Genomic DNA, 14,056 nt, shown 5'->3' on the forward strand with positions numbered 1-14,056 from the left:
CCGTCTCCGCCCGCTCGCCGTGTCCCGCCGGCCATGCCGCTGGATCACCGCCGCCTGCGCGGCCCGGAGGAGTCGCAGCCGCCGGCGCTGTGGGCAGCGACCGCGGCCGAGGATGAGGAGGACGAGGAGGGTGCGGGGGCGGCGCCGCGGGACCCCTGTGCCCTGCGGCCGCTGTTCGCGAGGGCCGGGCTGCTGAGCCAGGCGCAGGGCTCGGCCTACGTGGAGCTGGGCAGCGGCACCAAGGTGCTCTGCGCCGCCTGGGGCCCGCGGGAGGCGGCCGAGCCCGGCCCGGGCCGGCTGCTCTGCGAGTTCCGCCGGGCGCCCTTCGCGGGGCGTGGGGCGCGGGGCCGGCCGGGCGCGGCGGCGGAGCGAGAGGCGGAGCGGGAGGCGGCGGCGGCGCTGCGGGAGGCGCTGGAGCCGGCCGTGCGGCTGGGCCGCTACCCGCGGGCCCGCCTGGCCGTCAGCGCGCTGCTGCTGCAGGACGGGGGCTCGGAGCTGGCCGCCGCCGTCAGCGAAGGCGCCCTGGCTCTGGCGGACGCGGGTGTGGAGATGTACGACCTGGCCGTGGGCTGCGCGCTGTGCCGGCCGCCCGCGCCCGCCGCCTCATGGATGCTGCAGCCCGCCGAGCCCGAGGAGCGCCGCGCCGCCGCCCGCCTCACGCTGGCCCTGCTGCCCGCCCTCAACCAGGTGTCGGCCGTGCTGGGCGGCGGCCGGGGCGGCCCGCCCGAGGACTGGGCGCAAGCCTTGCGGCTCGGTCTCGATGGCTGCCATCGGCAGTACCCGGTGCTGCGGCAGAGCCTGCTGCGGGCCGCCCAGCGCCGCGATGCCGCCGCCGCTGCCAGCGCTACTGCCCCCGCCGCCACCAGTGCCTGAGTGCCCGTGAGACCTGGAGTCTGGGGATGGGACATCTCCCAGAGCCCGCACAAGTTGCTTTCAATGCTGCCGGAGACCCCTGGAGCCTGCCTGATCCACTCATCACTGCTGGGGATTAAAATAAGTTTATTTTAGAATCTTAGTAGTTTGTTAAGTTGAAGCTTAAGTTTAATTGTAACTGCTGGTGAATGCCCAGACCTAGCCTGATTAATGCCTCATGCTGCTGGGGACTGGATGAGCCTACCTTTGCACTGCTGGAGACCCCCTCGTGCTGCCCATGTAGCTGGAGGCCCAAGAACTGTGCTGAAGGACACAGGAATCTGCGCCCCCCGCACTGCCCAAGCACCCCAGAGTGCACCTAAGGAGCTGTCATGTCACAGGAGGCCATTCTCGACTGGCACCACGGGACCCAAACAGCCTTGCACGCTGCTGAAGCCCCCAAAGAACAACTTCCATACTGCCTCAGCAGCCAGAGCCTGCCCAACACCTCCCTCCATGCAATTGCTGGCACTCCAGGACCCCACATCTCACCCTGGGGTGGTCACAGCACCAGGCTGAAACCCTTGCTCCAAGCTCCCCACCGTATCCATCTGTGCAGGCAGCATCTAGGCAGAACCAGGCAGGAATCACATCATGGCATGGACTAGCATCCATTGGACTTCTTGCCCAGGCAGTGCTTCAGGGTGGCAGAGTTGTGTTTTGTTAGTTTTTTTGGTAATAATAAATAATATTTTTTTCTGGTGAGTCTTCTGCTTGCATGGCCCTCCTGGGGCCTCTGCCAGCCATGGGCAGAGGTGGAAGGATGTGCTTCTACAGTTGGGGTGACCCTCTCTGCTCCCACTGTCCTTGAGGAGTTCAGGGGGAGCTGGGTGCTTCCTTGGAATCTGGTTATTCCTGGGGATGGAGTACAGCAGGTGGTCTTGTCTGCCAAGTTGCACCATGGTGGGCTGGTAGGGAAGCTGGGGTATTGTCCATTGGGATACAGAGCAGAGCTGCACTCGTGCCTGTGGGTTGAGCTGTAGGAAAGGCAGCATCCAAGAAAGCCCTCAGAGCTGAGGGCTGTGTCTGGCAGTGCATAAAATGGGGTACAAAACTGTTCACTTCAGATGGTTAAAAACTGCATTGGAGTCAAGTAACCGGAGAAAAGAACTATAAATTATTTTTCTTTCCAAGACAGTACACTCTTACCAGAGCAAATTAAAAATACAGAACAAGTTCCTACTAGTGAGAGAAGGACAACAGAAATGAGGGACATGTAACTGAAATGTGACACTGGGGAGCACAAGGGGGACCAGGACTTTTTGGGTGCCTCATAAAGCTCTTACTAGAGTCCTGCTGGCTGCAGATGCAATGCCTGGCTGAGAACAGCCTGTGGAAAATCAGTAAGGAAAACACATTTGGGAGCTGGAGCAAATGGGAATGATTGGGTTGGCATTGCCCCACTGCTGGTCCTGCAGGTCACATCAGAGCTAGGCTTGGCACCATCCTAAAATCCCACAAAAGCCTCCTAAAGCTGGCTTAGCATGGTTCCTTCTTCCTATGGCGGGATTCTGAGCAGCTCTGAAAGCCATCCTGGGCTGTACCTGTGCCTGCTGCACCAGTTCCCAGGGTCTGGAGGTTGGGATGCCACTTGTGCCATAGGGGTGGGAGCCCTGGGCTACATTCTCTCTCCACAGCATCCTGTGGGTGAGGTGATGCTGGCAGCAGGCCAGCTGGGATTTGAGATGCTACTTTGGGATATGGTCCTTTCTATTTTTTACTGCTCCCTTCCCTCCCCAGGCCACCTCTGCTTATCCATTGGTCTGAAAACAGAAGGAAAAAGAAAACAAGTGCACTGGAACACAAAAACTCTTGCCAGAGCTGGCAGGCAACTTCCAGGATAGGACGTGAGGCTGCCAGCAGCAGGGGATGGCCATGCCAAGGGCAGGCACCTTGTGTCGTGTGTGGCACTAGCTGGAAGCCTCAAAAGAAATAACACAAGCTGGGAAGGGCTGGCCTCACAGGAAGGCCACAGCATCCCAGTCTGGCTACTGGCTCCCCTTGGGGTCCGAAATGTGGGTTTTCACCTGTGAGGAGAAACACAGCATGGCCGTCCTGTGATGCACTCCAGCAGTAGGATCAAACTCGGCACCCTGCCCAGTACCTGGGATCCCACACCCACCTGGGGAGTGCAGTGTGGGAGCAGCACCTTTGATAAAATGTGTTTCTGCTCCGAGGGCGTTTTTGTAGCCCTGGTGCTGGAGCGATGCACACCCAGGGGGTTGCTGCAGGGTACTTGGGGATGTTCTGGCTGTGCCAAAGGTTTTAGCCCTGGCACACATCTGGAATGGCTTGGGGAACCCCAATGGAGCATTTAGTCTACTTCAGGCATCCCTCAGCAGCAAGCAGGGGTGGATTTTAGAGAAATAGTCTGGCATAGAATCTGGCCCTCCTCTTACCGTCTCCTCTGTGTCTGTGCTCTCCTCTGCACTGTCAATGTTGCACAGGTCTCTGTCCCCATCAGCCCTCGTCCCCTCCTTTCCCCGTGACTCCTGTGACCCCTCTCCAGCTGGGGATGGTGACTCTGTCCCCGGCTCTGCCCTCTTCTTCTCCCTTTCCTTGGACCCTGAAAAGGCAGAGACAGAAGAAATTTGGGGTACCTGTGCAAATACCAGTACTGTCCTCGCCTGTTTCCCTTGTACCAAAAGGTTGGGCTCTTCCATGCCAGCCCAGAGAAGGGAAAGGATGTGGGGAATCTGCCCAGCTAGCTCTGGATGTCCTGGGCACACAGGGAGGTTCCCCTTAAACCCAGATCAGGGCTCGGGCTGTGTGCCCATGAGCTGCCTGGCACAGACACACAAATGTTGGAGGGTCGGTGGCTGGTCCCCTCACCTGTGAGACGCTCTCTCCGCTGGTCCATGCGGTCCAGGCTCTCCAGCAGACTGTCCACCTGTGCCTTGATCTGGCTCAGCTCCCCCTTGATGGAGTGCAGCTCTTCAGCTTGCACTGTTGGAAGAGGAGCCATGAAGATCCCACCCAAAGCCAGGAAGACATGCCATCCTGGGCAGCCATCTCCGGAGCATCCCCCTCTCCGGAGCATTCCCTTTCTCTGGAGCATTTTCCTCTACAAAACATTCTTCTCTATGAAACATCCTCCCTTCTGGGCATCCTTGGGGAACAGGAATGGATCCAGGGAGCAGCCAGCACACCAGTGCAGCCCAGGCTGTGTCTGCTGGAGCTGGGGACTCAGCATCAAGTCAGGGTCAGCATCAAGTGGGGCCTCTGGGCTACAGCGCTGCTCTAATGTACCGAGATACAAAACCTCTGCTTCTCTTCCTCCCAGCCTTGTTGCACTTACACTTTGTCCGTCCTGTTGATGAGCTAGTGCTGCTCCTTGTCCCAGGCTGGGGACTCAGGCTGCTCTTGCTTCCTGCTCTCGAGTGAGTCCGCCTGGTCTTGACTGGGATGCGGTTAATGAGTGGGGGGATCTTCTGGTACTCGTATACCCTGCAAGGGCAAAAGAGCACGGGGTGTGAGCACAACCTCAGAGGTGCAGCAGCAGCCCCTGCCAGCCAAGAGAGCATGTCCTGGGGTCCCTGTGCAGTGAAGGACTCCCAGGCTGGGCACTGCCCTGACCACATGCTGTCCCTGCCCCAGGTACCCCTCCCCAAGGCCCCCAGCCTGGGGAAGGTGCAGCTCCCTCAAGGGGGGAACCACGACCGAGCCTTTGACAAAGGCAAGGAGATGGATGTCCAGGGACACCCCGTTTTTCCATGATCAGAGACAGTCACAGGTCAAACCCAGCCATGCTCAGCTCATCTTGCTCCTGGAATGCTGTGCTCACCGGTATGGGAAGTCATCCCTGTAGAGATCATAGTCCAGGTCACAGTTACTGCTGCAGGAAGGGGAGAGAGCAAACAATGTCACCCACAGACATCGTGGAGCAGTCACTGCTGGGCACAAACCCACCCAGCCTTCATGCTTGGGGAGCAAGAGGCATCCCAGAGGATCCCACACAAGGTGTAGCATGATCCAGGAGGTGACTCTGCCCTGGAAGTGATCATCCTCATAGACAAACAAGGGTGTTAAGGAGGATGGTGAGAAGTCCCTGGGGCAGCATCAGCAAGGTCTGCCCTCAGGAACCTGCATTTAGAGTGCCTTGATGTTAAATTTCATGGTCATGGCTCCACGTACATGCTGCTGGCTCGCTTGGCTCCAAATTAAGAAGAGATCTGTCAGCAGATCCACTGCGAGCAGTCACATTCCAGTAATAAATCATGCACTCTGGACCAGGAGCAGGGAGTGGGGAAAGGAGAAGGAAGAAGAGGAGGAGGAAGTAGAAGGATGCTGAAGCTTATTTTTCTGCTTCAGCTCCTGCAGAGTCAGGGAGTGTAGGATTAAGCCTAATCTGAGGGGAGACAAAGCCTTGATCTGAGAATCACTTGGAGCAGGGAGCCTTCATGCTGCCAGGAATGGGGGAACCAGGACAAGGTCCCCCAGTGCTCCAGATCTGGCTGCAGATGAACTTGTGACCACAAGATCAATGCAGGAGCTCAGGGAGAGCTGGAGGTTTGCTGGGGGGCCCTCAGGCAAGCTGGGCTGCCCTGCCTGGGGCACCAAGCCTAGGCCAGGCTTGCCCAGCCCAGAGGGCAGCTTGGAGCCCATGCCAAAAGGGATGGGGATGCCACAGGCCACCCTGTGCTGTGAGAGAACTGGTGGCACTGCAGCACAGCTAGTCTTGGGGTCTAGCACTCAATTGGGGACAAAGCAAGGGGTTTTCTGGCTCAGATCTTTGCTCAGAGCATCTCCTGGGAACAGCAAAAGCAGTGGCTGCCATGCTCCACTGCCCAAGGGGGCCAGCAGTCCCAGCCCTCCAGTGCTGCATCCCTTCAGCTCCATGGCAACGGGCAGAGAAATTAGTTCAGTCAGGGCGTTCACAAAAAAGCTGTAACAAGACAGGAGACCAGCTCCAATCCTCTTCTCACCACACATCCACTGAGATGTGGAGCCAAAAGTGCACAGGGATGGGGACAGGCTCTTCATCTACCACTTGTGCCATCATCACCATCACCTACTGCCCTCCTCAGAGATATCACCACCCCTGTGTGCCTCTGCAGAGTTTGAGGAATGGCATTTAAAGGCCACAATTGCAACTGACATTGACACAGAATCATAGAATTCTGGAATGGTTTCAGCTAGAAGAGTTCTTGAAGCTCATCTCATTTCAACCCCCCTGCCATTGGCAACACCACCTTCCATTAGACCAGGTTGTTCCAAGCTCCATCCAACCTGATCCTGAACACCTCCTGGGATGGGATATCCACAGCTTCTCTAGGCAACCTGTATCAGTGCCTTACCACCCTCACAGAGAAGAATTTATTCCTTATGTCCAACCTAAACTTACCCCCTGACAGTGTGAAGCCATTACTGGGGGGCAACACCTGTAGCAGGTGTGGAGATCACAGGGCTCTGCTTGTTCTCCCACTGCCTTCAGATGGGGAAGGGGAATCCTCACACCCCACACACCAGGAGGAGCCTGGTGAGGACTCCAAATGCACCTGTGCCATCTGGCACCAGGTGATGCTCCAAGAGCCCCGTTGGATTGAGGCAGGGATGTCCCTACCCTATGCCTCCCAGCTGGAATAGGCAGAGGTGAGTGACAGAGAGCAGGGGAGGAAGAGGAGCCAGGTGTGGGATAGTCCCCAGCCCCCAGTGCACCCCTGCCCTGCACAGGCACTCACTGGTACAGGCTGCTGCTGTGCTGACGCTTCTGGCCCAGCCTGGCCCGGCTCAGCTTGGACTCCCTGGACATATCCAAATCTGAGGGGAGAGGAGAGGAATGAGTGGAAAGAAAAGGGGATGCCAATATCTTACCCCACACAGACACGTCTCTGGAACCAGCTTCCCAGCCACACTTCTCTCCTGGGTGGAGATGTCCCACTGCAGAGCATCCACAGGACGAGAAGGGGGCTGGCAGGTCTCTCTAGATTTAAGTCTTTGGGAAGGATGTGAGCAGCAGAGAGTAGTTCCAGAAATGTAACAGCTCCAGCTATGCCTTCTGATGGGTGCCCCATCTCAAGGACCCAAAGCTAGGCAGGCTCCAATTAGGGTGGCAGAAAGCACTTCTGATGCATAATTAACCTGCAGAGACACTTCCCATCACTGTGGTGAATCCACCTTTGGTGATTGGATTATTTTTCAGGGATATCCAGGCCAGCAGGATGCCTGTGAGTGCAGCTGGGTTCCAGGGATGGGAAAAACCCTGTGTCCAGCTGCTTCATCCTCCCAAAGGCTGCTGAGACATGTGTGATGATATGTGGGGTGGAAATGCCTCTGGACGCACAGCTCAGCAATGCCACATCGCACCTCCCTGGCGATGCTCTTCATCCCTCCTTTAGGATTTCACAACCAACATCCATATAAAAGCCAGCTTGAATCTATTTTCTGCATATACATTTGAGAGGCACTGATGGTGTGGTTTGTGAATATCTGTATTTAATTTTGGGACACTCCTTAACCTCTGTGGCCACTGGGGTGAGGAGACAGTTGAGGGCTCCTTCTTGCACACTCAGTCTTGGCCGCAGTAGGTGTGACCAGCTGTTCCCAGTGTCTGGGCTCTCTCCCCAGTAACAGAAGGGTAGTGGTAGAATATTCCTCTCCTGATGGAGTAATGGCATGGGGCAATAATGCAAGGAGGGACATCCCAGTACTTGGAGGATATTCCTGTCCTGGGAGGGTATTAGCAAAGGGGCATCCCATTATTGAGAGTACATGCCTGACCCAGCATTAATGGCTTGGGGACATCCCAGAACTAGAAGAAATCCCTGTTCTAGGAGAGAATGGCATGGGGCATTCCCGTACTGAGAGGATATTCCAGTCCTGGGGCTAATGGTGTGGAGGGGTAATGGCATGGGGATAACCCTGTAGTGGGAGGACATCCTTGTCCCACGGGTGATGGCATGGGAAGGACCCGGCATCCCGAGTATTGGAAGGCCAGCCCCGGGGAGGGACTGGTACAGCTGTGGTGGGCACTCCGGAGGGTGCCGTGCCCGGGGTGGGGAGCCTTAGAGGCACTGGAAGGCTGCAAGGGAACACCCCCGCCTCGGTCAGAGCTGCCGGTGCATCCAGCATCGAGCATCCCAGTGCCGGAGCATCTCCCGGGGAAGGGGTGTGAGAGGAGATCCCGCGGGGCAAGGGGCACTCGGGGAGGGTGGAGGGCCGGATGCGGTCGGTACTCACATCTCCAGCCCGCGTCCCCGCTGCCGAAGAGCGTCATGGCCCCGCTCCGGCCCCGCTCCGGCCCCGCGCCCGACCGAGCGCGCTGCCACCGGTCGCTACCACCGCCGGCCGGGGGGACCGCGGGCCGCCCCACTGCCGGCACCGCGGGGACCGGGATCACCCTCCCCCGGGGATCGCCAGCCTCACCCTCATCTTCCCTGGGCTCCCTCCAGCTCCATCCTCCCGCCCCTTCCCACCTGCCGCACCCCGCCCTCGAGATCTCCACCCTCATCCTCATCCTCATCCTTCCAGCTTCATTCTCCCGCCCCACCTGCTGGACCCTTCTCTCGGGATCTCCATCCTCACCCTCATCCTCATCCTCATCCTTCCAGCTTCATTCTCCTGCCCCACCTGCTGGACCCTTCTCTCAGGATCTCCATCCTCAGCCTCATCTTCCCCGGGCTCCTTCCAGCTCCATCCTCCTGCCTCACTTGCTGGATTCTGTGCTGGGGATCTCCAGCCTCACCCTCATCCTCTCTGGGCTCATTTCCACCTCCATCCTCCCACCACCTCCCACCTGCTGGACCTTACCCTCCTGGCTGCCAGCTCATTTCACCCTGGGTTTGCCCAGCTTGCCCGGGGCCCCAAGCCCAGCCCAGTGATGTGGATGGTGCCTTCCCTTGGCTGAGACAGTGCACAGCCAACAGGCAACAAAACACCCTGGCTGAAGACATTTCCATTCCCACACCCCACACCTGCACTGGAGTGGGCTTTTATGAAAGGAGGAGGGCAGTGGCACATCACCTCCAGAAGCACCCACTGACACCCACCGACACCCACCAGTGCTGGGGGCACGGGCTTGCATCCAGAACACGGGGTGCTGTGACTTCAGGCCATCCTGAGGTTGGAAGAAGCAGCTCTTGGCTAACACCATCCCTTCAGGACAACCCCATGTACTGAAGAGTTCAGCCAAGGATGACCTTGGCTCCTGCAACCCCAGAACCCACCCAAGAGATGAAACTGGAAGCTGCACCCAGTGCAGGCAGGATGTGGGCTGTGGCTAGGGAGTCTGGTGGGCTTAGAGGAGGAAAAAGAGACAAACTGCTTTTCCCAAGGGAGAGAGGTCTTTATTAATGAGCGGGCAGATGATGAAGGACCAGGTGATGGTGAGAAACCCACCAGGCTGGGACATTCTCACCCAGGTCAGGACGATGGCTCAGAGCCGTGCCCAGTCCTCACCCTGAGCTGTGCCAAGGTCTGCACCCCCAAAGAGCCCCCATGGCCCCTCGTCACACTGAGATTACCGTCCAGACACAGCCCAGCTGCCAATTTTGGAGGAGGATGATTTTGTACCTGGCTGTTGCAAGGGACATCTCCTGCCCAGAGTGTTGCAGAGTGACAGTGACAGAGGAAGATGAGGGGCAGAAGAAGATGCTGTTTCAGGGATGGTCATGTACAGCACGCCCCTTCTTGCCAGGTTGCAGTGCCATGGGTCCCCTCAGCCCCTCATTCCCTGCACAAGTGAGCTGTGGAGAGATCCTCCTGAGCCATGGTCTGGGCTTGGCACAGCACCAGGGTTCTCCTGAGCCACAGGTTCAGCACAGCAGCCAGCGCTGGCCAGTTTCCAGGGCTACCAGCTCAGGGGTCCCGCTGCCACAGGGCGATGTGTTCCTGGGCTGCAATGGCATGAGTAGAGTCAGTACCTCCCACCCAGGAGAGACACAGAGGTCTGGGCAGGGCTGGCAACAAGGGACCGAGCCAGCAGAGCTGGGGGTTGGCACCTCCAGGGCCCAGCACACCCAGGACAGCACAGGAGGGCTCCCAGCCGCTCACTCACCGAACTGGCAGATGTACCGGTTTCGGGTCTTGCAGCGCTGGTCATTCCAGTTGAAGGCAGCTGATGCTTGCATCTCCACACAGTTCCCAAACCTGTGTCCCACCAGGATGGTGGTGAAGCCAGTCAGCAGTGACACCATGCAGAGTTTGGTGTCCTCTAGATCCACTTACCCCTGGTTGTCTGGCTGCCCAAAAGCGAAGCTGGTGAATGAGGATGGCTCACCCACATCCCAGCGGAAGGAAGACTTGGATGTCTTGTAGGTGAGACCTGGGGGAGCAGGAGGTGGGTTGGCACATCTGCCAGCATCCTGGGCACTCTGCAACCTGCCTGCTGCTGTCTCTCACCAATCCAGAAGTTTCCAGTCTCAAAATCAGTGTCTGTCACCCTGTTACCCATCTCCAAGCGGCTGAGGTAGAAAGCCAGGATGTCCTGAACCTTCTGGCTTCTTATCTGGGCCAGCATTGCTCCTTTCTCCTATGGGGAAGGGAGTGAGTCTGCCCCACCTGCATGGCCCAGCACCGCTCCAGGCAGAGGAGAGATGCCCAGGGGGGCTGCAAGCATGGGTAGCACTTTTCAGATGCACAGAGATGCTTGGAGCACCCCAGGAGTTCACCTGGCATTTAATTTTGGCTCCATAGTAGGTGTCGGCTTCAGGGGACACCATGAAGCAGTCGCTGTCTATCCGCACGTCACAGGCATGGAAGGGGAAATGGATCTTTGCTGGGGACACAGGCAGAAGCAGGTGGGTCCTTGTGGCAGCAGGGATGGGCCCACAGAGGACCTTTTGTCCCACTTTGGGGTCCCCTGCCTGTGGATCCCTGATGCCACCCCACAGCAGTGCAGGTGGGCGCAGACTCACTGCCGCACTCAGCTCCACCGTAGCCCGCGTCGCAGAGGCAGGAGCACTCCTCCTTCCTGAACCTTCCGTGGAGGCACTGCCCGCTGCACCTCACTGTGGGCACAGCACTGCATTAGCTCCAGGGGGATGGGCAGCCCCTGCCCCTGTCTGTGCTGCCCACACTGCACCGGCTGTGCCCGTGCATGCCCTGCACCTGCATGCCCTGCAGCAGCCATGCACACATATGCCCTGCAGCAGCCATGCACACATATGCCCTGCAGCAGCCATGCATGAGCCTCTTGAGGCTGCACGGTGCCCTCTCACCTTGGCAGTACCTGCCTGTGTAGCCGGGGGGACAGGTGCACTGGCAGCTGCTCATGTCGAGGTGCCCACTGTTCCTGCAGCTCATGCGACAGGGGTTCCTGGGCACCTCTGGAAACACCAGAGGGACAGTGAGGGCATCAGGGGTGGAGACAGCAGCACCAGGGTCATGCAGAGGCCATGGTGACGGGGGAGACTCACCGCAGAGCCCGCCACTGTGGTCCCAGGACTTGAAGCAGCCGGAGAGGCCAGCGGTGCAGAGGGAGCACCAGGGTCCCTGCTTGTAGGGCAGGATGGGCATCCCGGCCACCTCCCAGTTGCCCCTGGCCCCACAGGCAGCTGGAGGAAGATGCCCCACCCACCCGGGAAAGCCACACCCCTTTCTGGGGCAAGCCCACACCCACATGGCAAAACCACACCCATTTCTACATCACTGCCCTGCCTTCATTCCCCAGCCCCACCCACTTGCATCTCTGTCCACAGCACTCAGCCCCGCCCACTTCAACACACAACCCCGCCTAGAACATCCACACCCTCCCACTTCCAGAACATAGCCCAATTTGCATTTCCAAGCCCCACCCACTTCAGTGCACAGTCCCACCTGCCACCAGGACAAGCTTTCCACCCCCTCCCCTGCCACACATCTCATAGGTCAACCCATGCCCCAACCTGGACACACCTGCTTGAGACCCCACCCACATCTCCAAGCCCCGCCCATTCATGCCAAGCCCCACCCTCGCAGCCCCACCCACCAAGCCCCAGCCCCACCCTGCAGCCCCTTACCCCGGCGAGTAGGCGCAGGCGAAGGCCTCGCTGGGGCCGTGGGGGCTGGGGCAGCGGTGCCGGCCGCAGCCCAGCTGTCCTGCTGTGGCCCACACCAGCTGTGGGAGAGCGTTTGTCACTGGTGTCCTGGAGCCCTGCACCCCCCCCGTGCCCCCCGTGCCCACCTGGGTGTAATGGCTGCAGGTGGCATTGCTGCTGCAGCGCCCCGTCCTGTAGTCATAGCGCTGTCCCTCAGCAAACCAGAGCTCCAGCACGGCCCTGAAGCCTCCGGCGCCCACCGGCAGCAGGACCTCGCTCCAGCCCAACTGTGGGGCTGGTGGTGGAGCAGGGCCCTCCAGGCAGCTGGCTGCCCGTGCCCCTGCCAACTGCCCCAGCTCCTCGCTCCACTCCTGCAGGAATGAGCATGAGCCACCCAGGGAACAGCCCAAGGGTGTGTGGGGACCACCAAGATACTCAGTCCAGGAGGTGGCTGAGGGACATCAGAGGGTCGACAATGTGTGATGCTGCCAAGGGAGCCCTGGGGACCAGACCTGCCCTGGTGTGGGCAGCTGGGAGGTGATGGAGAGATGTTGAGGGCCACCACGGGACATGGGAGACACACGGAAGGATCAACCCTGCTTTGGTGTGTTCAGATGTAAGGTGGTTGGGAAAAATCAAGGACCATCACGTGGAATGGAGAACCCCATAAAGGGCTCCAAAGAACCAGCCCTGCTGTGTCCTTGGTGTGTGCAGGTGTGAGGTGATTACGAGGCACCAGAGGGACATGGGAGATCCCAAAAGGAACCTCAAGGGACCAGCACTGCTTTTGGTGCACCCTGGATGTGTCAGTGCCAGTGGCATGCTCTTCCCCACGGGCCCCACACCAGCCAGCTCTTCTGCTTCATTAGAGTGTTAGCAAACTGCTGCACTACTGCACATGGGCATGGGGTGAAAGGTGGGGACACGGGACCTTCAAGGGGGCTCACCAGCTTCTGCATGTTGGCAGCAGGAGGCTGCACTTTGCTCCTCAACTTGTTGTGCAGTGAGAGCACCAGGAAGGTCTCCTTCGTGCTGAGAGCTGGGGAGGACAGCAGGGGATAGGGGGCTGAGGGGTACAGGTGCCCTCCCCGTATCCCTGGCTGTGGCCGATCCCCTCAGAGGACCGTGGGAATTCCCCCTGAAGGGTCTGCCCGCAGCCGGGGATACCGGGAAGGCACCCGGGTCTCCATGGAGACTTGAGGGGAGAGAAGAAAGAGCTTTTGGGCTGGGAGCACAAAAGGGGCAAGAGGCCGAGGGGGGGGGGGGACAGCCCGCTGGGTCCCCGTCTCACACGGGTGGGCTGAGACTGCCAGGAATGTACCCTCTCTGCCCCCCTGCCTCTGTCCTGCCGGGATCCAGACCCCACTGGGCAAGACCTATCACTAACCCACATCACCAGCTGCAGGACCCCCAGCCCCATTCCATCACTAGCTCCATCCCATTGCCATCCCCAGAGACACCTTGGTTCCCTTGGAACACCAGCCCCAGAGTCCCCCAACTCCATCCCATCACCAAGTCCATTCCCCTTCTCCCAGCCCCATCCCATCCTCAGCCCCCATTACCTACCAAGCCCCTCACCGCCATCCCTGGGTGCCCATCACCCACCCGGTTCCCCGCACATCTGGTCTGGCCCAAGGGGACGGTGCTCAGGGTGCACCCACGCCCCAAACCAGCTGCCTCCCAGCCCTGCTGCCGGAGAGGCAGCCCCTCTATCAGTTACCTCCCGGAGCCAGCGGGGACAACTTTTCTGGAGCATCCGACCTCGTCTCACCCACCCTCCACACAAGGAGGCTGCAAAGCAGCAGGACCAAGAGCTTCATGTAGGTCCTGGGATGGGGGAGCGGACCCCCAAGCTCCGGAGGGAGGACTGGGGACAGCCGAGCCGCCCCGCAGCAGCTCTGGGGCGAGCCCGGCCGCGCTCTCCTGCGTGCGTGTGTGTGTGTCTGGTTGCAGGATTTGATCCTATTCAGGACTCCAGACAGGCACCGCTGGGCAACGGGAACAAAAGCTTGACGGGTGAGTAATAGCTCTGTCAAAACAGTTGCTCGCTGGAGCGAATGTGGCAGACAACTCCCGGGGCCCCGGGCTGCAGCCCCGCCGGGATGTCCCGCAGTGGGGTCAGCGCTCCGTGCTCTGCCCCAGCCCCGCCGCCGAGCCGGGGTCGGGGTGTGGAGGCAGCGTGAGCAGGG

At 59.5% G+C, this 14,056-nt stretch overlaps 3 protein-coding genes across 3 annotated transcripts; 1 reads left to right on the forward strand and 2 right to left on the reverse strand.

Moving 5' to 3' along the window:
- The first annotated feature begins 13 nt into the window (after positions 1-13).
- Positions 14-1,617, forward strand: EXOSC6 (exosome component 6). The gene has a single exon (XM_088062273.1). The coding sequence runs from the start codon at positions 34-36 to the stop codon at positions 871-873; it is 840 nt and encodes a 279-aa protein (XP_087918399.1). The 5' UTR covers positions 14-33; the 3' UTR covers positions 874-1,617.
- LOC148183136 (RNA-binding Raly-like protein) lies at positions 1,615-8,170 on the reverse strand. The gene is made up of 7 exons (XM_088062274.1): positions 8,092-8,170; positions 6,594-6,672; positions 4,697-4,747; positions 4,211-4,359; positions 3,745-3,858; positions 3,312-3,478; positions 1,615-2,939 (listed from the first exon to the last, which is right to left on the reverse strand). Exons 1-7 carry the CDS (start codon positions 8,126-8,128, stop codon positions 2,901-2,903), a joined length of 636 nt encoding a protein of 211 aa, XP_087918400.1. The 5' UTR covers positions 8,129-8,170; the 3' UTR covers positions 1,615-2,900.
- Positions 8,171-9,302: 1,132 nt separating this feature from the next.
- Positions 9,303-13,780, reverse strand: LOC102102449 (C-type lectin domain family 18 member A). The gene is made up of 12 exons (XM_005526417.3): positions 13,588-13,780; positions 12,815-12,906; positions 12,014-12,238; positions 11,850-11,947; positions 11,268-11,389; positions 11,070-11,177; positions 10,767-10,859; positions 10,521-10,627; positions 10,252-10,381; positions 10,078-10,174; positions 9,908-9,999; positions 9,303-9,746 (listed from the first exon to the last, which is right to left on the reverse strand). Exons 1-12 carry the CDS (start codon positions 13,685-13,687, stop codon positions 9,709-9,711), a joined length of 1,302 nt encoding a protein of 433 aa, XP_005526474.2. The 5' UTR covers positions 13,688-13,780; the 3' UTR covers positions 9,303-9,708.
- Positions 13,781-14,056: the final 276 nt, after the last annotated feature.

Source organism: Pseudopodoces humilis, chromosome 14 (assembly GCF_049639895.1).
Source record: "Pseudopodoces humilis isolate 2021_Gansu_Grassland_sample_001 chromosome 14, ASM4963989v1, whole genome shotgun sequence".
Classification (NCBI taxonomy): Eukaryota; Metazoa; Chordata; class Aves; order Passeriformes; family Paridae; genus Pseudopodoces; species Pseudopodoces humilis.

What these genes read in the sequence shown, in the direction of transcription:
- LOC102102449 (XM_005526417.3), bottom strand. Translation starts at nt 13,687, where the DNA reads ATGAAGCTCTTGGTCCTGCTGCTTTGCAGCCTCCTTGTGTGGAGGGTG. An exon ending in GCCTGCGCCTACTCGCCGGG is followed by an intron (nt 11,390 to 11,849) that starts GTAAGGGGCTGC and finishes CTGTGGGGCCAG; the next exon opens with GGGCAACTGGGAGGTGGCCG. An exon ending in GACTGGAAACTTCTGGATTG is followed by an intron (nt 10,175 to 10,251) that starts GTGAGAGACAGC and finishes CTGCTCCCCCAG; the next exon opens with GTCTCACCTACAAGACATCC.
- LOC148183136 (XM_088062274.1), bottom strand. Translation starts at nt 8,128, where the DNA reads ATGACGCTCTTCGGCAGCGGGGACGCGGGCTGGAGAT. An exon ending in AGGGATGACTTCCCATACCG is followed by an intron (nt 4,360 to 4,696) that starts GTGAGCACAGCA and finishes TTGCCCTTGCAG; the next exon opens with GGTATACGAGTACCAGAAGA. An exon ending in ATCAACAGGACGGACAAAGT is followed by an intron (nt 3,859 to 4,210) that starts GTAAGTGCAACA and finishes CTCTTCCAACAG; the next exon opens with TGCAAGCTGAAGAGCTGCAC.
- EXOSC6 (XM_088062273.1), top strand. Translation starts at nt 34, where the DNA reads ATGCCGCTGGATCACCGCCGCCTGCGCGGCCCGGAGGAGTCGCAGCCG.